The sequence below is a fragment of the Vipera ursinii genome (assembly GCF_947247035.1).
Source record: "Vipera ursinii genome assembly, chromosome: 1".
NCBI lineage: Eukaryota > Metazoa > Chordata > Lepidosauria > Squamata > Viperidae > Vipera > Vipera ursinii.
Genome location: NC_139512.1, coordinates 296,023,629 through 296,048,537, shown reverse-complemented (window position 1 = coordinate 296,048,537; position 24,909 = coordinate 296,023,629). Strand labels below are relative to the sequence as shown.

General features: G+C 38.8%; 1 protein-coding gene across 1 annotated transcript in view; it reads left to right on the top strand.

Annotated features, from left to right (window-relative positions):
* AARS2 (alanyl-tRNA synthetase 2, mitochondrial) overlaps window positions 1-18,845 on the top strand; it is a 38,230-nt gene extending 19,385 nt beyond the window's left edge. The window contains 9 exon segments of the mRNA XM_083352605.1: window positions 2,055-2,195; window positions 3,095-3,232; window positions 4,616-4,725; window positions 5,301-5,409; window positions 8,068-8,190; window positions 12,274-12,384; window positions 13,342-13,425; window positions 13,835-13,945; window positions 16,787-18,845. Coding sequence (XP_083208731.1) covers window positions 2,055-2,195; window positions 3,095-3,232; window positions 4,616-4,725; window positions 5,301-5,409; window positions 8,068-8,190; window positions 12,274-12,384; window positions 13,342-13,425; window positions 13,835-13,945; window positions 16,787-16,951 — 1,092 coding nt within the window. The 3' untranslated portion in view covers window positions 16,952-18,845.
* Window positions 18,846-24,909: the final 6,064 nt, after the last annotated feature.

Here is a 24,909-nt window from a genome sequence, read left to right as displayed (position 1 = left end):
GTTATATTGGTTTCACTGGTAAAAATAAATAATTGAAATGGGTATATATTTGTTTTTTGTTAAGTTGCCTAATAATTATGCACAGTAATAGTCACCTGCACACACAGATATCCCCCTAAAATAGCTATAACTAAAAACAAACTAAAAACTACTTCCAAAAATATTCAGCTTTGATATTAATGAGTTTTTTGGGTTCATTGAGAACATGGTTGTTGTTCAATAATAAAATTAATCCTCAAAAATACAACTTGCCTAATAATTCTGCACTCCCTGTACATGTTGCAGCTTAGCACAAGACAGTCTCTTACATTCAGGATTCAGAGAGAAAAAAGCCTGCAGATTCCCTAACGATTCTCAACTACATGACCCATTGAAATAAGTGGAGGGTAACATTTGCACATAGAGATTTTTTTTAGCAGAGTAACTTTGTTATGGTAAGGCAAATTCCATCAACCAAATTCCATTTGGCTGCTTAGGGACGTGGTGGCTCAGTGGGTTAGGACGCTGAGCTTTGGTGGGTTTGGTGGGTCGAATCCCGAGTGCCGCGTAACAAAGTGAGTGCATGTTACTCGTCCCAGCTTCTGCCAACCTAGCAGTTCGAAAGCACATAAAAAATGCAAGTAGAAAAATAGGGACCACTACGGTGGGAAGGTAACAGCGTTCCGTGCATCTTTGGCGTCTAGTCATGCCAGCCACATGACCACGGAGACGTCCTCGGACAAGTGCTGGCTCTTCGGCTTTGAAATGGAGATGAGCACCGGCCCCTAGAGTTGGAAATGACTAGCACGCATGTGCGGGGGAACCTTTACCTTTACCTTTAACAAAGTTATTTTGAGAGACCTTGGCAAAGTTTATTTCAAGCAAATTATTACTCAAGTATTATACCAATCGTAAGCAGCTAATGCTTCAAAATGGGCTGGTGAGCCAATGTGAGAGATGCTCAGTTTTTAATGATAATGCATAGTTCTAATTAAGCCATTGTACCCTTAGGAGGAACTTTTTGATAGTATAAATTGTGTGTGCTAGTAACTCACATCAGGACATTCATCACATAGAATGATTTAGGACAAGATTGTTTTTTCTATTTCTCTTTTAATTTAATGATTTAATAATTGTTTAATTATAAGAAGCAGTATTTGGAGTATCGAGTTTTAGCACTATGCTGCACTGAATATCTTAGAAATCAAGTATGGTGACTTTCAGATACACAAAAGATTTGTAGAGGAATAATGTACAGTTTGTTTTGGATGAGAAGAGAGCTATGTAGTTGGTATTCACTAAACACAATGTAAAGGAATGTAGAGATTATCTTGAAGAAGGAATGGATGAGCCTTTAAAGGGAGAAGAAATGGCAATTCATTCCTAAAAAGGTGAAAGGCATAAGAAAGAAACTAAAAATAACCATGCTTTGATTCTGTTTGGTTTAGAACAAACAGACAAACCAAGATTTCAAGATTCTGTCATTATCTCCTATAATATAGAGTAGTGTTCGTGGAATCCTTTCAGTGTCTATTTCTTGACCTGACCTACCCTACCTCAAAGGGCTTATGAAACAAGTATGTTTTTTAGAATATTAATTAAATTAATTAAAGGTAACCTGGTATCTTCAGATATCACTGAACTACTGGTCACGGCATCCTTCATTGCCCTTTTAATTGGAGCTGCTAGGGCTTGTTCAGCAACATCTGTAGGGCCAGTAGTTCTTAACTAGTTAATTCAAGAATATTAGAGAAGGAAGGGCTATAGAAGTTACAAACGTGGACATTATAAAGACACACTTAATTTGTTTTAATCTGTGGTATCTGCAGAGGAAAAAAGAGTCTTGGATAACAAGGCTGAAAAAGAAAAAACTCTGCTGAGAACTTTCCTACACAGTATAATTGGTGCTTTGGTAGGTGAATTAAGAATCAGTATAGCTTTGTATATACAGTCATGTGTTCAAAATGATTTCATTATGCATTCAAAACTCATTTTTATTGCTGATATGTTCATCTTGTTTATAATGTTTTACAACAACAGCAGACCCTTATCCAGTGCATTGCCTTTGCTTTCAGGCTCAGAGGCTAGCCTCCATGAGGAACCACACAGCTACCCACTTGTTAAACTTTGCACTCCGCCATGTCTTGGGAGACTGCACAGAACAGCAGGGATCCAGTGTGACTGCTGAACATCTGCGATTTTTTGTCAACACCAAGGTGCCTGGTATCCCCAAACCACTCCACATTTAGAGCAGGGAGAATTAAGAAAACCTGGAACACACCTAGAGTTGAGCTGCAAAAGTTAGTTCAACACCTACTATCTTGTCCCCTAACATATGAATGAGACAGCCTTTAGATTTCAGTCGCTGTTAGCAGTCCTGGTATTGAAACGGTATTTTTATTTTTATTTATTAAATTTGTTTGCTGGCCATCTTGCCACAAGTATTCTCCTTAATCCTGACCAAGGACTGCCACAGGACATATAGATTCTGTTGGATTTGGTCATTCTTTACCATGGGGGGAAATTTGGTTAATGAGCAATTCCATATAGGTAATAAAGGAGAGACAGAATTGGTAGTGGGAAGAGTGAATGTCTTGCAATACAGATTTTTGTCAGTTCAAGGATGGAGAGCATCCCAGCATTGAAGAAAAGCCCTAAAATAACAGATGGAGGGAATTGTAGGTTAGGCAGATCCAAATTCAATGTATAAATGGAGGTGGAATGGTGTAAGCAATTTAGTTTTGGAACATTTAACTATAGATTTATATTTTAATATGTAACAATGCACAAGACAACTCATCAGTTGCCATGTAATCCTGATTGCTATTGTGACTTCTTGGTGTTTTCACACTAAAAGCCTAATAATGTAAGTTTTGATAGCATTCTCTTACACAGAATTTGTATATGTTGGCAAACAAATCTTACGTAGTTTGGTTCAAGGACTATTGATTCCAGTTTTTAGATGAGAACAGCGAAGCTTAAAAATCTAGCCAGTGTTAACTCCTGAAACTGAATCTTGGAAACTAATCATCCACTCTTTTGGAATCTACAATACGCTAAACTTCACATTGTGTAATGCTGCATCTTTCTGACGAAGTATATTTTTCTTCATCAGGATCCCATAAAAACAGAGAATCTGCAAGAGGTAGAAAGTGTGGTCCAAGAGATGGTCAAAAGGAATGAAACTGTCTTTACAGGAAAAGCTCCCCTTAATCAGACCAGTGATGTTCTAGGACTCCGGAAACTGGATACGGTAATTTGGGGGATGGCAGTGACTAAAAGAAAAAATCTGAAATAGCTGAAAATCACATCTATAGCGACCCCAGCCAGGATAGGCATTTTGTTCTGGAGACATTTGGAGTCATTTCTGGGTAAATATTTACGTTCTTGAATGTATTTTTAATTGAAATGTCTAACAATTACAAATATTACGCATTTTAAAGGTGACTCCAAAATTACTACATGCTTCTTCTCTCCATTTGTTTTGCAATTTGATGCATATAATTTCTCCAAGAACTTTTTACTAAATTCTACTGTGAATTATACGGTCCTTTGAAATTAAAATTCTGATCTATAAAGAACTGTTAGATGGTTTTTATATCTCTAATTTAATGGGGCTTTTTTACCTCAGGATAGATAGATAGATCAAAGGATGTGTCTGTGAGTGTTGGTGATTAATTTTTTGGTACATTTGAAAGAAAATGTTATTAAAAACCCTAGAAAAACATTGAATACATTTTAGAGCTTTATATCGTGCTCTTCCATGATTAAACTAGGTTTGTAACAGAGAATATAATCATATTTCATCTGAACAGTTATATTTCCTGCATGATCAGGACTTGCAGTTATGCAAAATTCTCAATTATGCCTTGCCTGTAACTTTTTTCAGCTAAACACATTCATTGTCTTCTTTCATATTCAGTATACAAAGTTGGGGAAAGCATGTGTGACCCCTCTCTATGTCTGTTAGTATAGAACTCTCAAATGGACATAAGTGCTGCAAAATATACTGTAATTGGTTAAATTTCAAAGTAAATTGGATTTAAAAACATCTGAAATAGCCAGTATTGTGTATAATTCTGTATGCTTTCTCTATAGTTACGCTACCTGGCTCCTGCTTCTGAATCCCATCTCCATCTAATATTTGTTCCTTCCCTCTTTGTTTTAATTCCCAGCCACAAAATTGTGAGCATTCTGGAAAAAGGAACCTTTGAAATTTATGGAATTTGAGAATCTCAGAAACTGGTAGCCAAGCATTTGGCTGACTATTATTGAAAATATGTCAGGTTCAACCAATTTCCACTTGTTTCTGTTAGTAATATCTTTCTCATCCAGCAGCAATTGTTCAGGAGCGTTAGCGTTCATAGTACATGATCTAAGCCCTGTCCTTTTGTGTATGTGATGCTGACACAAACAAAGGTGGCAGGGCGTGGATTGTGCTGCTGTAATGCCGCCTTTAAGAAATATGGACAAATGAGTGGAGATAGTGTGTTCAGATCTTCCCACAGATTGGTCTTCAGCACCTTCTCAAGGGTGCTGCCATCTTGCACATAATTATGTCCATGTGATAGTTGTAGCTCACCAACTGTACAGCCAATAATTGCCACGCCATGTGGTCTTCTCTGAAATCTTTCAGGTGTATCCCGATCTGGTTCGTATAGTGTCAGTAGGTGTCCCAGTTGAAAAAGTCTTGGCTGAGGGTTCCAGGCATGCAGTGAATACCTCTGTGGAACTGTGCTGTGGAGTGTAAGCATCTCTGTCCTGTTTCTTTTAAATTGGGTTGTTTTGCACATGCCTTGAAATTGTGCGTGGAAAATACTAATCTGCTTCCCAGTTTCAGTAGGAAGAAGGTCTGCATAATGTCTGCAGTCTGCCACAGCACTCTCTCCTGCAATATAACTGCCAAGGGTCTGGGATGGCAGCTCCCTCATGCACACTGCATTTCTAATGAGGCTGTTACCTTACATTAGCAATATAAAATGATACACTGAAGGATAGTTTAAAAATACTGTCCACATACAGATTTTTGTTCTTATTTTTCTTCTTGCTCCTTGGTTATTTATGATTGCAAGCACTGTTCAGCACAGATGAACTATTTACTGACCTAAGCTGGTAGGTGGTTTGGCACTAGAAGGTGGGAGATACCCTCTTTTAGCCATGGCTCACACAAGGGGAGATTGGAGGCTGTCTTGTCACTGCCATTTACTGTTTCTTTAATAGGCTTATTCCAAAGGTCTTTATATGTTCTGAAGTGGGCTTTAGATTTTTTGACTCCTTTCAAAACACAAAAGTCTATTTGCTGCTCCTTCTCTCTCCTCCAGACACCTTCTGCAAACAGGAGATGTACAAGATTTCACCATCATCTCAGAGCGGCAGATGGTTAAAGGAATCAGCCATATTGTTGCAGTGACAGGAGAGCAAGCCAGACAAGTAAGACCTCGGTGAAATAGCTGCTAGACCTTTACGAAGATAGAGATGCCGGTGCTGTTTAAACAGACCCCAGGATCTGCTGTCCTTCTCTCTCTCTTTGATCTGCACTGTCAGGAGATGGGTGCCCTTTCCAATATTCACCTGTTGCCTCCAGTCTCATGCTGGAGGCAAGCACTGTGCTCCTCTCTTTCCACCTCTGTTCAAATGCTGCAATTCAGAATCACTTAAACAAGTTTGCAGTATTGCAGTTGAGCTAATTCCAAGCCCTGATTTGATTTGTCCTCTTCTGCTGACTTATAATCTGTTGGGTAACCTGCAATTGGTGTTGGAGAATATCTAAGTAGATCAGTTTCAAATTCAAGATGGAATAAGATTTCTGACATGATACTAATATCATCATAACCATTCTATGCAGATAGAATAATTGTTAGGGTCAGTTCCTCTCCACTTTGTCCAAGCTTTGTCTTTCTTTTTTCTTTTTAATCCCATTTATATCCCGCCCCTCTCTGAAGACTCAGGGCGGCTTACAATCTAAAGCACAACTCAATGTGTTTAGCAATAGCCTTCATTCTATGTATATGCCTGCTTATTAGGGCTTTCGGGGGGCCCCAAGCGGCATTTTTACAAAGTCAGCTTTCTCCATACTTGAGGAGGGTAAAGATAAAATAGCATGAAGTGGGACTTCCGGTTTTGCACCATAGCGCACGGCTGATGGATTCAGGAGCTCTGCACCTCACGGCTAGTTTCGCCCTGCCAGGGGACCCTATATGGTTCTAAAGTCGCAACAAAGAAAGAGGGGTGCCCCAATGATCATGGAATGACGGTGGTCGCCCCGCTCAATCTGGGGGAAGCCCTCTAACCCAACAGGAGAAAGGCTGGCCACACCTTAGTGACCAGCCCAAGCTACTTGCAACCGAAGTCCAAAGGCACTAACCAGAACAATGGTGAACAACATGCTTGAAACTGAGTGAGGAATTTGATTTTCTCTCTCCTATTTTGTATCTGATTTCCTGGAAAAGATTCCCAAGAAAAGATTCCTCCCAAAGTAAGAAGAGAGGGGACTACATCCCCATGCTCCCATAGATGGAAGCGGCAAATTAAACTTATGGGAAACAAAAATATATTCAAATGAGGTTAAAAATACTACAGTTTGGATAAATTTGAAAACTAAGAAAACTGTTATAATTCCATACCTGAAAAAGTATTGATGAAATAATAACAACAACAACAACTCTTTGCTTTAAAGGCTGGAAAATGAACAGCTACTGACACCTAGTGGAGGATTAGAGAAAACTATAGCTGCATTGACTCAGAATTTGGCAAGACGCCCAGAAATAGCAAAAAGCAGCTGGGAACAAAGCACTGGGCTATCTACTACAGAGTGAAATTATACATATTTAGAAACTACTTTATTTGTCTTTTTATCTCCAACAATATCTACAAAAATACAACCTGGCAAGCTAAACCTACTGATTTGGAAAGTGACCCTGCAAAAAAAGATTAGAATTAGATTTAAGAGATATGATTCAACTTGCCAGATGGAATACTATATGACTAAACACTTGTTTGAATACGGTTAAAAAATATAAAGTTTGGATATAAAGAGGCCCTATAGTAAGATTGCTAGATGGTGTACTATGTGATTAAATATTTGTTTGAACATGGTTAAAAGAATAGACAAAGCTCGGACATAAAGGGGCCCTATAGTAAGAGGGATAAGAAATATAAGTAGTATAATACTTTTATAATATATGAAATGTAAAAATATTGAGACAGTGTATTTGAATGAAAAGTTTGGATATTCAAAAGTAATGAATTTTGAGAAAATTAAGATACAGGAAATTAAGATACTAACAGGAAATTAAGCTTAAATAAGTCTTGAAAACAGGTCATATAATGATTTACGATGACTTCTATAAATACAATTGAAACATAAACTGATTAGAAAAGATGTTATATGTTGATGTTATATGTACAAATACTAGAAAAATGTTTATACCCAACTCTATATATTGAAAGTATTAAGAATTATATTTGTTTAATGCAGACAAAAGGAGAATATTACTGGAAGAAGAGAGGACCAAGGAAATATCAACTAACATATCGATCAATTATAGAAATTAATTATTATTGATTGTTTTTAAATATATGAACCCAGACAACACATTGTTCACTATGCACTAAAGATTGTTATTGTACAAAATTAATAAAATATATTAAAAAAAATAAAACAGCACGAAGTGGAGCTGTAGAAGGTACAATCTTCTGCCCATTTTGTCCATGTCAATAGGTTTTTACATAAGGGGTGGTAAAAATAGGGCAAGACAATAGGTTTTTAATAATAAAGACTATCTCTTTTCTTCAGTTGTCATCTCTCCCATTCAGCTTTATCCCAAATTCCTGAGGCTTTTAGTCTGTGGAAGTGCTTATTTTAGTTTAACTGTAACTCTCCCACCAACATACATACCTCTAAGAGCAATCTCCTTTCCTGATCTCATTAATTTCACCCCCTCCTTAGAATGCATTTTAAGTGTTATGTGTTTTCTGGCTTTTTTCTCATCACCAACAAGCAACCCACCGTAGGCTATCATGAATAGCAGCGCTTTTTCCAGGGATCCAGCAAACAAGGTAAATAAAGTGATATCTCTGTTTTTATAGGCTCAGGATATTGGCCAGTTCTTGGCCACAGAGGTGGATTCACTTGCTACCCGAGTGAAAGTGGGAGGAGCCTCAGTCAGTGAAGCGCGCCGAATCTCCAAGGAAGTTGGTCATCTGACTGATGTGAGTAGGGCCCGCCTACTCAGAAGAATTCAAAAGAATTCATGGGAGGGTTTTTTTTAATGCTGCCACATGACCTTATTCTCACATTAAGCTCCTAGTTGTCAGCTAAGCTTATATTATCTGATACTTGTTGAATGAATGGAAATATTATATTATAGTATATTATTTGAGGGTAGGATATCTGATTTTAGGTCTGGATCCTTTGATAATTTAAATGTTTATTGAAGATTGCCCTTTCCCCCTACCCCTATATGAGGTCAATATACTCAGCATAGATATATTTGTAATTAACCTGGAGGAGCCCTGGTGGTTAAAGTGCAGCACTGCAGAAAAATTCTGCCCACAGACGAGTTCAATCCTGATGGGGCTCAAGGTTGACTCAGCCTTCCATTTTTCCGAGGTCAGTAAAATGAGGACCCAGACTGTTGGGGAAAATATGCAAATAATGCTTAGATTGCAATTTGTCCGATGAGTGCTGTAGAGCGCTATGGGGCAGTTGTTGTTAGCTGCGAAGTCGTGTCCGACCCATCGCGACCCTATGGACAATGTTCCTCCAGGCCTTCCTGTCCTCTACCATCTTCTGGAGTCCATTTAAGCTCACGCCTACAGCTTCAGTGACTCCATCCAGCCACCTCATTCTCTGTCGTCCCCTTCTTCTATTGCCCTCGATCTTTCCCAGCATTAGGCTCTTCTCCAGTGAGTCCTTCCTTCTCATTAGGTGGCCAAAGTATTTGAGTTTTAGCTTCAGGATCTGGCCTTCTAAAGAGCAGTCAGGGTTTATCTCCTCTAGGACTGACCGGTTTGATCGCCTTGCAGTCCAAGGGACTCGCAGGAGTCTTCTCCAGCACCATAGTTCAAAGGCCTCAATTCTTTGGCGCTCAGCCTTTCTTATGGTCCAACTTTCACTGCCATACATTGCAACTGGGAAGACCATAGCCTTGACTATACGCACTTTTGTTGACAGGGTGATGTCTCTGCTTTTTAGTGTGCTGTCTAGATTTGCCATGGCTTTCCTCCCCAGGAGCAAGCGTCTTTTAATTTCTTGGCTACAGTCCCCATCTGCAGTGATCTTGGAGCCCAGGAAAATAAAATCTGTCACTACCTCCATTTCTTCCCCATCTATTTGCCAGGAATTGAGAGGGCCAGATGCCATGATCTTGGTTTTCTTAATGTTAAGTTTCAACCCAAGTTTTGCACTCTCCTTCTTCACCCGCAACAAGAGGCTCTTTAGTTCTTCTTCACTTTCTGCCATTAGAGTGGTATCATCTGCGTATCTTAGGTTGTTGATATTTCTTCCGGCAATCTTAATTCCAACTTTTGATTCATCTAGCCCTGCCTTTCTCATGATGTGCTCTGCATATAAGTTAAATAGGCAGGGTGACAGTATACAGCCTTGCCGGACTCCTTTCCCAATTTTGAACCAATCAGTGGTTCCGTGTCCAGTTCTCACTGTTGCTTCTTGACCCGCATATAGGTTTCTCAAGAGACAAATAAGATGGTCTGGTACTCCCATCTCTTTAAGAACTTGCCACAGTTTGTTATGATCCACACAATCAAAGGCTTTAGCATAGTCAATGAAGCAGAAGTAGATGTTTTTCTGGAACTCCCTAGCTTTCTCCATGATCCAGCGTATGTTGGCAATTTGATCTCTAGTTCCTCTGCCTCTTCGAAATCCTGCCTGTACTTCTGGTAGTTCTCGATCCACATACTGCTGAAGTCTAGCTTGTAGGATTTTAAGCATGACTTTACTAGCATGAGAAATGAGTGCAATGGTGCGATAGTTTGAACATTCTTTGGCACTGCCTTTCTTTGGAATTGGAATGTAAACTGATCTTTTCCAATCCTGTGGCCACTGTTGAGTTTTCCAAATTTGCTGGCAAATTGAGTGTAGCACTTTTACTGCACTGTCTTTTAAGATTTTGAATAGCTCAGCTGGAATACTGTCACCTCCACTAGCTTTGTTGTTGCTCAGCTTTTCTAAGGCCCACTTCACTTCACATTCTAGGATGTCTGGCTCGAGGTCAGTGACCAACTCATTGTGATTATCTGGGACATTAAGCTCATTCTTGTATAGTTCTTCTGTGTAATTTTGCCACCTCTTCTTAATCTCTTCTGCCTCTGTTAGGTCCCTGCCATTTTGGTCCTTTATCATGCCCATTTTTGCATTAAACGTTCCCTTCATCTCTCCAATTTTCTTGAAAAGATCTCTGGTCCTCCCTATTCTATTGTTTTCTTCTATTTCTTTGCACTGTTCATTTAAGAAGGCATTCTTATCTCTTCTAGCTATTCTCTGGAATTCTGCATTCAATTGGGCATATCTATGTTTTTCTCCCTTGCCTTTTGCTTCCCTCCTTTCCTCAGCTATTTGCAAAGCTTCCTCAGACAGCCATTTTGCTTTCTTGCATTTCTTTTTCTTTGGGATGGTTTTGGTTGCTACCTGTTGTACAATGTCGCGAACCTCTGTCCATAGTTCTTCAGGCACTCTGTCTATCAGATCTAATTCCTTAAATCTATTTGTCACCTCTACTGTATATTCAACAGGGATATGATTTAATTCATACCTGAGTGGCCTAGTGCTTTTCCCTACTTTCTTCAGTTTAAGCTTAAACTTTGCAAGGAGAAGCTCATGATCTGAGCCACAGTCAGCTCCTGGTCTTGTTTTTACTGACTGTATAGAGCTTCTCCATCTTTGGCTGCAGAGCATATAGTCAATCTGATTTCTGTGTTGACCGTCTGGTGATGTCCATGTGTAGAGCCGTCTCTTGGGTTGTTGGAAAAGAGTGTTTGCTATGACCATCGTATTCTCTTGACAAAATTCTATCAGCCTGTGCCCTGCTTCATTTTGTACTCCAAGGCCAAACTTGCCTGTTATTCCAGTTATCTTTTGGCTTCCTACTTTAGCATTCCAATCCCCCATGATGATAAGGACATCATTTTTTGGTGTTAGTTCTATAAGGTGCTGTAGGGCTTCATAGAACTGGTCAATTTCATCCTCTTCAGCACTGGTGGTTGGGGCATAGACTTGGACTACTGTGATATTGAATGGTTTGCCTTGGATTCGAACTGAGATCATTCTGTCATTTTGAGGATTGTATCCCAGTATTGCTTTTCCTACTCTTTTATTGACTATCAAGGCTACTCCATTTCTTCTGAGGGATTCTTGCCCGCAGTAGTATACCTGATGGTCATCTGAATTAAATTCACCCATTCCTGTCCATTTTAGTTCGCTGATACCTAAGATGTCGATGTTCAGTCTTGTCATCTCTTGTTTGACCACGTCCAGCTTTCCTTGATTCATGGATCTTACATTCCAGGTTCCTATGGAGAAAAAATCTTTACAGCATCGGACTTTCCTTTCACCACCAGACACATCCACAGCTGAGCGTCCTTTCGGCTTTGGCCCAGTCGCTTCATTCTTTCTGGCGCTACTAGTACTAGCCCTCTGCTCTTCCCCAGTAGCATATTGGACGCCTTCCGACCTGAGGGGCTCATCTTCCAGCGTCATATCGTTTTGCCTTTTGGTACTGTCCATAGGGTTTTCATGGCAAAGATACTGGAGTGGGTTGCCATTTCCTTCTCCAGTGGATCACGTTTTGTCAGAACTCTCGGCTATGACCTGTCCGTCTTGGGTGGCCCTGCACGGCATAGCTCATAGCTTCATTGAATTACGCAAGCCCCTTCGCCACGACAAGGCAGTAATCCATGAAGGGGATGGGGCAGTATAAAAGTGTAAATGTTATTGCTATTGCTAACCTGCTTCAAGGCCTTCATTTTTCTCTTTGACCATCATCATTGATTTCAGTAAAATGACTGGCCAGTAACATGCATGGATCAACATGGGGGATCTCTGGCACAAACAGGACCCACTAAAGAATGACATTTTTTAATATCAACGTACTGCACATCATGCTGAAATGTTTAAGAGTAAAATTAAGATTCATTCACTCAAATGAACTGTCCTTATAACTACAGAATTAAAAAAATTATTCTGCCTTCAGCTGCATTGCTGGAAAATCCTTTCTTCCATCTGAAAAAGAATCTGTGAAATGGAAAGGCATAATGGAAAACTGATCTGTTTTACAGAGGGTGGATACTACCAAGATGCCTCAGTGGCAGAAAAGAAAATTGCAGGCTTCTCTCAAAACACTGCAGCAAGCAGCCAATAATGCACATAGGAAAATGGAAAAGAGACTGGTAAGGATCCAGCAGTTCTTCATTTTGGCAGGCATGACAAAATTTCATAGCTACAAAAATTTAAATTAAGCAAAGAGGCCTAATCAACTAATAGTCTTAATAAAAACTAAATGACAGTTAAATCCTGTTGTGACAAATTCTGAGCTGGAGGTTTATTGTGTTGACTTCAGAATGACAAATATTGTAATTAATTACATATATGTGTAGAAATACGTTTTAAATAAATGAATATATAAAGAAGTGTAGTAAGTGGCATCATTCCGAAATGAAGTCACATTCTTCTATGATATATAAACTGTCATATACTTTGAATAACTAAGGGGATTGATTGATCCAGGAGAAACTCCGTGGCAGAATTCAAAGCATTCTCCACCATTGGTCATGTTGGCTGGAACCTCTGAGATTTGCAGTTAACCAATAGCTGCTACATAGAAGCAGAAGGAAAAAAATGTTGGTGAGATACTTGTTGTGAGTAATCTAATAGAACAAATTCTGAGCCTGGTTATCAGGATGTTCAGCTTATGAGAGTTTTGTGAGACAAGAGTTTAAGAACAGGTTAACAAGTCTTTTTTGAATAAAGCATCCTCAACTTTAGAGATTAGGAGTCCTCTTTTTATACTTAAATCTCATGATTTGTTTGTAAAGCAAAAACCAATGAGCTTTCCATGATTATCTGACTTAAAAGAATATTAGTGAGGAAATAGATCACTGCTGAACTACACTAATCTGTTCTGGTGTAATATGGAACTTCCTACCGTTAATTTTATATGTACCATTTTATTTTATACATACATAGTCCAAGGACTTATGCTCTTGCAGTGGGATTTCCTGTTTGCTTTATATTTGCTATTTTTACAGCACGCCACTGATATTTCATTGACAGTATCACCTCTCTTCTGTACATTTTATGTCAGTTACCCAACCATTATTGACGCATTTTGTACATTCTTTCCCAAGGCTGCAGAGAAGGTGCAGGACTTGCTGACAAAGTATTCCAATGAGCCAGTCATTATTGACACTATTCCTGCTGAGACACCCTATGTGAGTTTTAAGCAATTGTGGATTTCTCTTTGAAAGCAGCATACCAGCCCTTGGCCATGGTGAAGTTGTTTTGGCAGTCAGCAGATTAAACTGGCTTCCTCAAGTGTTAAGCAGCTTAGAGCAGAGGAAGGATTACGTCTGAACTGCTCAAATAGTGTGAGTGGGCTGGTTGGTTCTGAACCCTTTAATGATTAGTTTCCTCCTCCTTTTACAATTCTTGTGTTATGTAAACTGAAAACCTCCCTATTCACCAATTCTCATTTCTCTGTCTCCGTCCAGGGTATATTGCACTGCTTTATAACATGATACAATTTAAAATATTGAAGAGTTCTGCTTCTTAAATTCCTTGATGAAAACAAGTAATTTTTTGAAGGTGGAGTTTTATTTTTATCTTTTGTTTTTATCCTAGATCTTGATGAAAGCAGTCAATCAACTGTGTAACAAAGTACCAGGGGCTTCTGTGATGTTGCTTAGCTCACAAGTACCAGGCCAGGTGTTTTGCGCTTGCCAGGTATCCAAGGTAGGTGGGATTCCCTGGGATTCTGAAGTTTCCAGTATTCTGAAAGGATAGAGGCAAAATCTTCATGTTCGTTGAATGAGAACAAATTTTGAAATGTGTCTTTTCATTTAGAAAAGTTTACAAAATTTTCTCTTAATGTCATGGTTTTTACTGATCATTAAGATCAGTAAAAACCATGACATTAAGAGAAAATTATGGTTTTCATTTTTTGAAATGGCCCAGTAAAGTACTAGAATTTTTGTTTGGTGTCGAGGTTAACACATCAGGCTAGAAACCATGAGGCTGTATGTTCTAGTCCTGCCCAAGGCACAAAGCCAGCTGAATGACTTGGGCCATCCCCTCTCTCAGCCCTAGGAAGGAGGCAATGGCAAACTACTTCCAAAATTGTACCAAGAAAACTGCAGAGACCTATCCAAGCAGTTGCCAGGAGTCAACCCTAACCCTAACATCCTTACAGTAAAATTTCATCACCATTGTGCATAAGCAATTTTATAAAAATGAATTAGTGCATCTGTAGCATTCAGGTTATAAGCCAGACAAACATTTCAGTTTTTCATTCCACGAAAATGATCTCAGCCCAAAGTTTCAGTCTTCCACTTTTAGTTACATGCGGGAAATCACATGTTGGAGATGATTGTTGTTATGCACTTATATGGTGATGGAATTTAGCCAAACAAGTCAGAGATGCTAATTAAGGCAGGGCTAACATAAGAAAAGTTGATCAGAAGAAATGACAGATATTAAAGGAATGGTAGGCACTCTCAATATGCTGTCACTGAAACTATAGGAAATGAAATTATTATTTCTTAAATAGCTTGCCCGTTGCTCATATAAAATATATTATGCAAAGAATGTCCTCTTCAATGTTCTAAACCAGGGGTCCCCAACTTGTGGGCTGTGGCCTGCTGGCCACTGGACAAGCTGGCCAGTGCGTGCGTGTGTGCACATACACACGCCCCACTTGAGGTAGCGCCACAGCCATGCCGTGTGAAAACAGGTCACCGTCGCACCGCAGGGCATGAAAATGGTACACCGTCACGCAGGGTGCGAAAATGACACCGCTGCGCCGCGGGGCACAAAAATGGGATGCCATGTCATGGAACAAAAATGACACCACTGCACCGCACAGCGCAAAAACATGATACCACTGCACCACAGGATGCAAAAATGGGCTGCCGCTGCGCTGCGGGTGTAAAAATGGACAGCGATGTGCCACGCAAGAACGGAGTAGGGCTAGCGACTATTGTGCAAGTGCTAGCCCTGCCCTGTTTGCATCATAGGCATGCTTGTGGCCCCACGCATGCACACGTAAAATGCTTCCCCCTCCCTTTCCCTCCGGTCCACCAACCAAGAAAGGTTGATGACCTTTCTTCTAAACAAGCACATTAATTTACAATATTTTAGTTATCAATTTGTACTACTTTCAGAAATATCTGAAATCTGATCTTTGAGCACACTAATATGTGAAAAAATATCAGTGGTAGATGATTTATATCAGGTTTTTCTCTTGGTGACTAATTAAATTGCTTTAATATACCAGTAGTCATTGACTTACTACTTACTACCACAACTGTTTGACGGTACGACAGTGCTGAAAAAAGCAACTTATGACAGAGCGTTCCTGCAGTCACATGATCACATCCATTCATTTGGCAATTAGCATATATTTACGAAGACTGCAGCATTCCGGGGTCACATGAGCATCATTTGTGGCCTTCCAAGGGGGCTTCCAACAAATTCAATGGGAAAAGTCGAAATTGCTTAATGACCCCCCCTCACGATCCACTTAAGAACCATGGCAAAAATAATAATAAAATCAAGTGTGAATTAATGACCTCATCACTTAGCAACAGAAATTCCGGTGCTAAATGTGGATGTAAGCTGAGGTCTACCTTAAATCAGCTCACTTTTGATTTTCCTTAATGTCTAACAAAGATTGCAAATTGTCAAATTGTTCTCACTTCCATATAACAAAATGGACAAAAGTGGCTTCTTATGCAGTCTCCATTTAATTCAACAATCTTTTCTTGCCACAGACCACATATGACTAATAGCTTTTCCACCAGTATCTTAAAATTTCTCCTTCCATTATTCATCTTAATAAACATTCTACTAAAGTATACAAATTCAGAGAGCCAGATTGGCGTAGTGGCTAAGGCCCCAAGCTGGAAATTAGGAGACTAAGCTCTTGGGCCAGTTACTCTCTCAACCTTAGGAAGGAGACAGTGGCAAACCACTTCACACACACACACACACACACATTTCAGAAGTGGTTTGCCATTGTGTATTTATATATGTATATGTATGTATATACTGTGCGTGTGTGTGTGTTTGTGTATCACACACAGAGAGACACAGACAGAGACAGAGTATATCTCCTGCCTAATATATATATCTTGCCTAAGGCTGAGAGAGAGTAACTTGCACAAGTACTTAGTGTTCCAGTCACACACACATCTCCTTCCTTTACTTTTTTTACTTTGTAGATATAATTTGCAATTATTCACTCAATTTTTTCCATATTCCTGACTAACAGCTCTATTTTGGTTTTTATTACCTTAATTTTCAGAACTCTATTCCTTGTTGCTTCATACAACCTAATATTCATGAGAAGTAATGTAGGGTCTCAACTAACAATAAAATATCATCTACGTACAAAAGTACATGTAGTCCATAATTCAGGACTATTCATATTATCATACACTTTCTCTAAACCAGTTAATGCATAGTGCACTTCTTTTTTCACATGAATGCATTTCTCGGTTGCCTGCTGTAGAGCAAAAATTCGATTGTCATTCTCAGCCGTTCATCTATGTTTTATTAATTTGTTCCCCTTCTTAGAGTTCATTATCAAAGGCTTCGGCAGCTGACTGGGCTCTCGCTGTCTGTACTCAAATGGGAGGCAAAGCAGAAGGTTCTGGAGTTGTAGCTAAAGGCATGGCGAAGACTGGCGATGTACAGATGGTACTGGCAGCAGCCCAGGAATATGCAAAGAATGTATTTTGATGCTTGATTGTGAGGAATCTGGATGTTCACTTGAATGGTTGTGAATCCGTATCAACTTTGTACATTATGGTCCTGCAACCCAGCGGATTCTTCTGGATTATTGGATTGGTAGAATGAGCTGCTTTGGCTAGCCGATGTATATAAAATAACTTCTTTCGTGAAATACAATTTGCATATGATGTTAAGAAGAACAACAAAGATTATCCTTTGACCAGGCACACAAGCACAAGGCAAGCCAACCATGCCGGTAAATATAATCAACCTCTCAGAATAGCCGCTAAGAAAGAAATAACTATATTTCTTTGATAATAAAAGTTATAAGGTTGTTGGATGCAAGATGATGTTTTTTTATTTAGTAAAACAAAAAGTATGCTGTCTCATTGGAACCATTTTCCCCGACTATGCAATGGAACAAATTATTTCCAGGGAAGTATGCTCTCTAGTCTTTTCTCTGGCTGGTTGTACAAATTTTGCAAATAAGAAATACTTCGAAGGGAGCTTTTGCTGTTTAAAGTGCTAAATACAAATAATCAGGGCTTTTTTGTCATAGAACGCTCAGAACGGAGTTCCAGCACCTTTTTTGAATGGAACATTGTAGGGTAGGCAAGGTGGGTTGTATTGCATGTGTGAGTTCCGGCACCTTTTTCTTTTACAAAAAAAGCACTGCAAATAATAATTCTGTTGCAAACCACTCTGAGCTTGTTACATCCAGATTTATCATCTACTTGTAATTCTCTGCTAATCATGCCTGGATTAATTTTAAATGGATCACGTTTACCACTTTTTTTCAAATCAATTTTTTATCCTACCCTTATCCTTTTTATAGTGCTGTGAAATCCAAGACTATAACCTTACAATAATTTTTTGGGAACAATGGGTGGCAAACTGGTGGTTTTCAGAAAAACAATTGTAGCAAACCAATTGATGGACAAAAATAACAAATTTGGGCTGGCCCTTCATAAAGTCTCATAGTAGGAGACCCTTTTAAATCTTAATTGCAGAACTATTCTCTTGTCATTTGATGGAAAGTATCAGCTGAGACTTTCCCATAGACTCAGGGTCTAGCCAGTAAGTGTTTTTTATTAAAAAAAAAAAGACTGTTACTGGAAATTCATAGTAGGACGTAATGAATCTTTCCTGGAAAAAGCACAACCTCTTATTTTTAGATTCCAATCTTCCTAAAAGTGTTCCTGATGATATTTTGGCAATCAGAGGATTTTGAGTTTTCTTAACTAAAGTTCCTGTTAAATCACCCCTGTCAACAACAGAGAAGGAAAATACATACACGTCTGTGTGTTCTTAATTACAATCAAGCACTGTCCTAATACATGGTTAACTAGCAAACATACAGAATATGTTGGGAACTATATTCCTTGCTTCAATCAGCACTGGTACATTGGAAGTGAAGGAAACTCAAATCCATTTGGTTTGTTCATGCTTCTGAACACAGCAGAGCTAATGTTCAGAATGTCTTTGTTTGGATTCTGAGAAGCAAAAAAAATGTTTGCATTAGTGTAATCTTCCATCAGTGTCATCAATATGATACTCTTCAAAAAGAAAACAATTTTCACATAAAAGCTATGTCTATCATGTCCCTATTTATTTATTGAATTTATTTGCTGTCCATCTTGTAACGAAATGACTCATGCGCACCACTTTAAATGCACAGTTGTAAGCCAAAATGCTAGTTTAGCCACATTCTCTATGTTCCAGCTAAACAGCATGTCAGTGGTGTTCTGCTGATTTCTCAATTAAACTATGACTCAGAATTTCAAGAAATTTCTACAGTATTAGCATTACAAATCCTTTATCTCATTTTTAAAGTATATTATTTCACACTTTTTAAAGACTTTCATCAAATCTAATATTAATAACTTCGTGAGTAAATAATAGTGTTTGTACAGTATAATTGGTCTATTAGCAACAAATGTTTTTGCAACAGGCCTTAAGCTGCCTACAAGAAAAAATAAAAACTTACTGTAATTATCAGTAGAGGAGCATGTGTTAATTGTTCTTCAGTTTGCTGGCCCTTATCCATAATACCTAGCCATTTCCGTGTAATTTTTTCTAGTGATGCAATTAATAGTTTTGTTTTAGACAAGCAGTACTTTGAATGCTGTCCTCACTACCCAGGAACATCATTTCTTGCCAAATAGAGAAAATGCAATGCTCAAATCACTTTAGTAATGAAAAAACCCTGTTCCTTTAGATGTGATAACACTACTATTTTCATCCTCTCTGACCTAGTATTTTATGGGAGTTGGACTTCAACAACTTCAGAGGATATACTTTCCATAATCTTATATCAGCCAGAAATTGATATAAAATGGGTGGCTATATTTTAAATAAATAAACAAACGTATTTTAAAGCTCTGCCACCACTACCACCAATTCTAAATTATTTAATTTTGCGTAGGAGCAAAGAGTACAAGGCCACATACACACCTGTACTATAAGGCCTTCGCTGATGGAGAAAGAGTATATAAAACCATCCTGCGACCTGCTTCCATTGCCTTCTTTAGGCTGCTGGAGTGGTGGCAGCTGAAGAGGGCGTGGCGATTCATTGAGCCTGGCCTGTCTCTTCTGCAGCAACAGCTGATTTCTCAGCACTAGACAAAACAAAAATATCAGTTATAAAGCTTTTTTTTAAACCTACATGGAAAACATTTTACCTACCAGTATGTTAAACAAAGTTTCATTGAGGAGACTTGAAATATACCTGTAAGTCCTCCCTCAACTAATCCTCCCAAGAAAGCAGAACTCTTGAAACAGCCATTATCTCAAAAGGAACTTTTATTGAAAGGTAGTGATAGCAGGAAAGCAAGGCAAGATCTAGTATTTTCCCACGTGAAACAATACATCAAAGCGTCCCTTGCAGATCCCACCCCAACAGCCAAATGTCCAGTTTGATTTCATCCATGCCTCAGGTGCAAAGTTTTTATGGGACCCAAATTGATAAGCGCAGTTCCCATGCACCATTCTCAGATTTTCGTTTTCATCTGGGCCTCTTGATCTCCTTCCCTTGGTGCGGAGATAAGACAGATGACCCAGGGCACATTGCACATACCAACCTTCCCCCTCCCAGAAGAATAGCAGATCATCCTCCTCCCCCCTCCCAACAGACTGGCAGACCAGAAAGTAAAAAGAGAAATCATATAACAAATGAGGGTCTGACAATACCATCAGAATGTTGATGGAAACGCTAAAAGGAAGTGATAATGGATAAAAGTTGGAAAGTACAATAAGGCTTTATTTCCTGTACAGGGATGTGGAAGCTAGATTTTTTGCTCTTTGGTTAGGTTATTGAGAAATGTAAACATAAACAAGTTTACTGAGATTTCTTGATTTAGAGAAAGTATAAGGAAAATTGAAGTGGCCTGAATTATGCAATACTTGGCATGTTTATGTAGGTGGGTGCTACTGCTGGATAGAGCAGTATATGATGGAAATAATATGTGAGACTAAATGCAATCCCTAATGAATTGTTCAGCACTGTCTCCTTGGTTGTTCAGTATATTTATGGATATGTTTGCAAGGAATACTTGTGGCGAAGATAGATGTTATGTTGGCTGGGGATTTAAATATATATGTACTCTTTATTTGCAGGTAAGGCTAAGTATCAAACTGATCTGCAGTGAATGTTAGCTTCTACAATTCAAGAAGGACTGCAGATTTTAAGGTTAATGTGATGCTTTAGTTGTGGCAGGAAAATGGAGAGAAAAATTCTAAATTAAACATACTGTAGTATGGTTTATTCAGAAAGGGGACAGCACAATTGCTATGCGTTTATGTCTTTTCTCAGATTTTCAAATGCCAACAGACCTACCTGGAGCTCTTTGTGCACTTGCCACAGATCTCTTGAGCCAGTGTTTTTGAAAGGCAGCCCAGTATGGCATTAGTATGCTGGAGACTGAATCCTTCAGACTGTCAAATAAACTCAGAGGTGGAATCTCCTTCTGGAGGGCCTGCTCAGCTGCCCGGATAGCTCTGCCCAGCCTCTTATTATCCACTGCCACCTGCGAGGCAAGCCAAAGACATTTAGCATTCTGCACGACAAGATGATCCCTGGAACTATAGCTCCTTCTACCTTTTCTTCTCCAGTCGCACAATAAGACCCAGACATAATTATCTGGAGGTCAACTATATGATCTTCCGTTATTTTCCGGCAATTTTGATCTCTGTTGGGATGGAATCTGGTTTCACTGTTAGAATTGCGGCACTAAAGCAGCAGTAAATGATCAGCCAGGACATTCTCTAATGGGAGGTAGATGATGGCATTTTATCATTTTGGAATTGCTTCTTTGGGAGGGAATACTGACTACTAGATTGTTAGGCTTCTCAGGGCTTCCTAGTATATTTTTTCTGAAATTCTTAATGCTATTGTTTTGACTCCTTGTCCCTTTTGACTTTGTACAAACTCCTGGGCAAGTTATCGTATCAGTGATGATAGTTTCTTTCACAGATGCTTATGTGACTACCATTTATTTGTAAAAAAAAGAAAAGAAAAAATGTATATTACCTCCATTCCTTTAACTGCTCAGGGCAGTCTGCAAGCAACAGTTAAATATCACAATATATCACACATTAAATAAAATGTCTAATAAATCTGTTTTGAGGCCAACCCTAAACTGTAGGATGGCTTCCCCCGTTTCAATTAAATCCCAAGGAAGATATGATGAAACCTATTTTTCAATTGAGCATTTTCTATATTGGTGTACTATTCTCTGCTCTTGAGATGTTGGAGAATTTCACTTTTCTTTTGGAAATTTTTCAAGAAAATATTCTCTGCCAACAAATTTTGCGGAGCATTTTAAAGATCATAATGTCCATCCATGGTAATAATTTAATAATAATAATAATAATAATAATAATAATAATAATAATAATAATAATAATAATAATAATAATAATAATAAATAATAATAATAAAGTTGGAAGGTACCTTGGAGGTCTTCTAGTCCAATCCCCTGCTCAGGCAGGAAACCCTATACCATTCCAGACAAACGGCTGTCCAGTCTCTTCTTAAAAACTTCCAGTGTTGGAGCATTCACAACTTCTGGAGGCAGGCTGTTCCACTGGTTAATTGTTCTAACTGTCAGGAAGTTTCTCCTTAGTTCTAGGTTGCTTCTCTCCTTGATTAGTTTCCACCCATTGCTTCTTGTCCTGCCTTTGGGCGCTTTGGAGAATAGCTTGAGTCCCTCCTCTTTGTGGCAGCCCCTGAGATATTGGAACACTGCTATCATGTCACCCCTCGTCCTTCATTAAACTAGACATACCCAATTCCAGCAACCTTTCCTTATATGTTTTAGCCTCCAGGCCCCTAATCATCTTTGTTGCTCTTCTCTGTACTCTTTCTAGAGTCTCAGCATCCTTTTTACATCGGTGATCAAAACTGGATGATTATTTCTCTGTAACACAGTGTAACAATCAAGACGATTGTCCCTGACCATAAGATAGTATGAGCACTCTTACATGGAAGTGAGATAATCATATACATACATCAGGTTAATTGGTAAGAAATGATTAGCAAAAATACAGGGAAACTATTTTACATTTGTTTCCCTGTATTTTTACTAATCAATTCTTACCAGCCAACCTATTAAATAGGCCATTCCACCTGGGGAATAAAAATACCATTGATATTGTGAACTCTTACCTGTAGCCGAGGCTCAATCTGAGAAGCAAGGAAACAGTCACGTATCACAAGAACCTTTTTCTTCAGAAGAGCCATGTCAGGCCAGTCATGATGAGCATTTCTAAATTTCTGCACTTCCAGTAGAAAATGCAAGCCACTCTCCAGCACAGGTGTGCCATATACCTGGAGGTGTTTAATGAAATGGAGCATCTCCACAGTGGGCCAGCCTTCTGCAGCCTCTTTTAGAGACTGCCAGAAAGAGTCTTTGTCTTCCCTTGTCGCTTTTGCTGTGGCTGCTGATGCATCTTGTGCCTCCTTGTTCCTTAAATGCCTAAGAGCTACTTTTCCAGCTATCACATTTAGGAATGGTTCCAGCTTGCACCAGCGTTCGTCTGGAATCTGAGAAGGCACCAGTCCATATTTCTTCAACCCTTCACTCATCTCATCCCAAAATTGCTCAAAAGTAGGTACAACCAGGGAACGTAATAAAAGCTGGATTTCATTCCAGGTGATGTCAGTAATTTCTCCCCGGGCCACTTCTTCCTTTATTCTTTTCTTCAGTTCTTTGGGGAAGGGGATATTGGATCTCAAAACCCCCAGCTTGTTCCACATATCTAGAAATCTGACTGCACAACTTAGCTGTTTTTCATGTGCTGGGACATCCAAGCAGGCCTCCACTTCCTGTAGCAGTCCTAAAACCATCTGAAGCTCTATATTCTGCATTTTACAAGCTGCCTTTTTGTACACATTTAAGAGAACAGGGTTGCTAAGAAAATCTGGCACATTTTGAGGGGTGGGTGAGTCCTGAAGAACTGGTGATTTTTCCCTACTTCCCTGGTCTGTACTGCTTATGCTGGAAGATTTGGAAACCACCCCTGTAGGAGATTTGGAAACCACCTTCTTTTTACCCCTTTTCCTGTGTAACCCTCTTTCTTTTGAGCCATGAATATAGGAGTTTGGTTTCTGCTTCTTTATCCTGTAGGCAGAATGGCATATAAATAAAGGCTAGTACAGCACTTCTCACAGAATTTCCTCTTACAGAAAGAATACAAACGTTCAGTTAAAATATTACCACTGAATGAAACATTATTGATGTACAAAGAAAACATTTATGTTTAAGAATAAATAGCACAAATGTCCCAAATGCAATAAATTAATCTGCAAAATGAATTCTGGCTTCAAAGCTTGTAAATTTCACATATTATTTGGCAAAGGGTGAAACAGCAGCTGAAGGCAAAGAAGAACAAGGCTAAGAAATCAGTCTGGGCAGAGAGGCGGAAGCTGGGATGTATGTAAGCCCTATTCTTTCAACCCTGGAAGCCAAGGTCAAAACCAATTTCATTTGCAAATTCCTTTCCTCTACAACCATGTGGGCTACAAATTACCATAAAACATACCGGTATGTCAAAACTGGAACAATTAAATTCTGGATTGTGCTAATTGTTTGTTGTACTTTAGTTTCCACTTTGTACTAATAATTGAGTTATTGCAAAGAACAAACCTTTGAACTTCCAAATCTTGGTCTAATTGCTGTATTTTTCTCGCTGCATTATCTCAATGTCCACTTCCTTCAACAACTTATTCATACTTTTAGAAATTAACTCCCAACTACTGATTTACTTTCGAGGCAACAGTACAATCTTACAACCATCTCCATAGAAATCCTCCTGAGTTAAATTACACTTTCAAGTAAGTCTATACAATAAACCACAATATTTAAAAAATCTATTTTGAAATATTGATATAATTTGGAGATATGACACCATAGGGGCACCCAGGCTACCAAAGTGACCTTTTGTTTCCACAAAGGTTTTGAATACCTCCCACTTCTGTCCTGATTGCTTTTATGGTCTTTGCTTTCAGAATTTTGGACATCCAAATGAGATATTGGTACACAGTATCTGTAAGAAAGAAAAGTTAGCTAAGAATATATTTTAAGTTATGATGGGATGGTTTACAAATTATTTGCAATAAGCTTTCTTTTGGCCAAAGGGATAATGGATGTCTCATGTAATTGGTTAGATTCATGAACTCTTAAAATCTCCATTAACACAGCAAAAACAACATTTAGATTTGGGCATTGTCTGCACAATATTACATAAAGACTCAGTTTATAGTGTTGCAGGTGCATAATCTTTGAAATATCTTATCGTCAGAAAATGCATGCATTTTATTTTCAGAAAATTCAGAATAGGACATCTTGGGACTCACTCAAGGAAAGTTGTGACTTCATGGCGAACATAATGCAGCCACAGCCCACCCAAAATAGGCAGCACATATTGAATTATGGGTTCAAAAGCAGAAAATGTCAGGTCTCCACTGC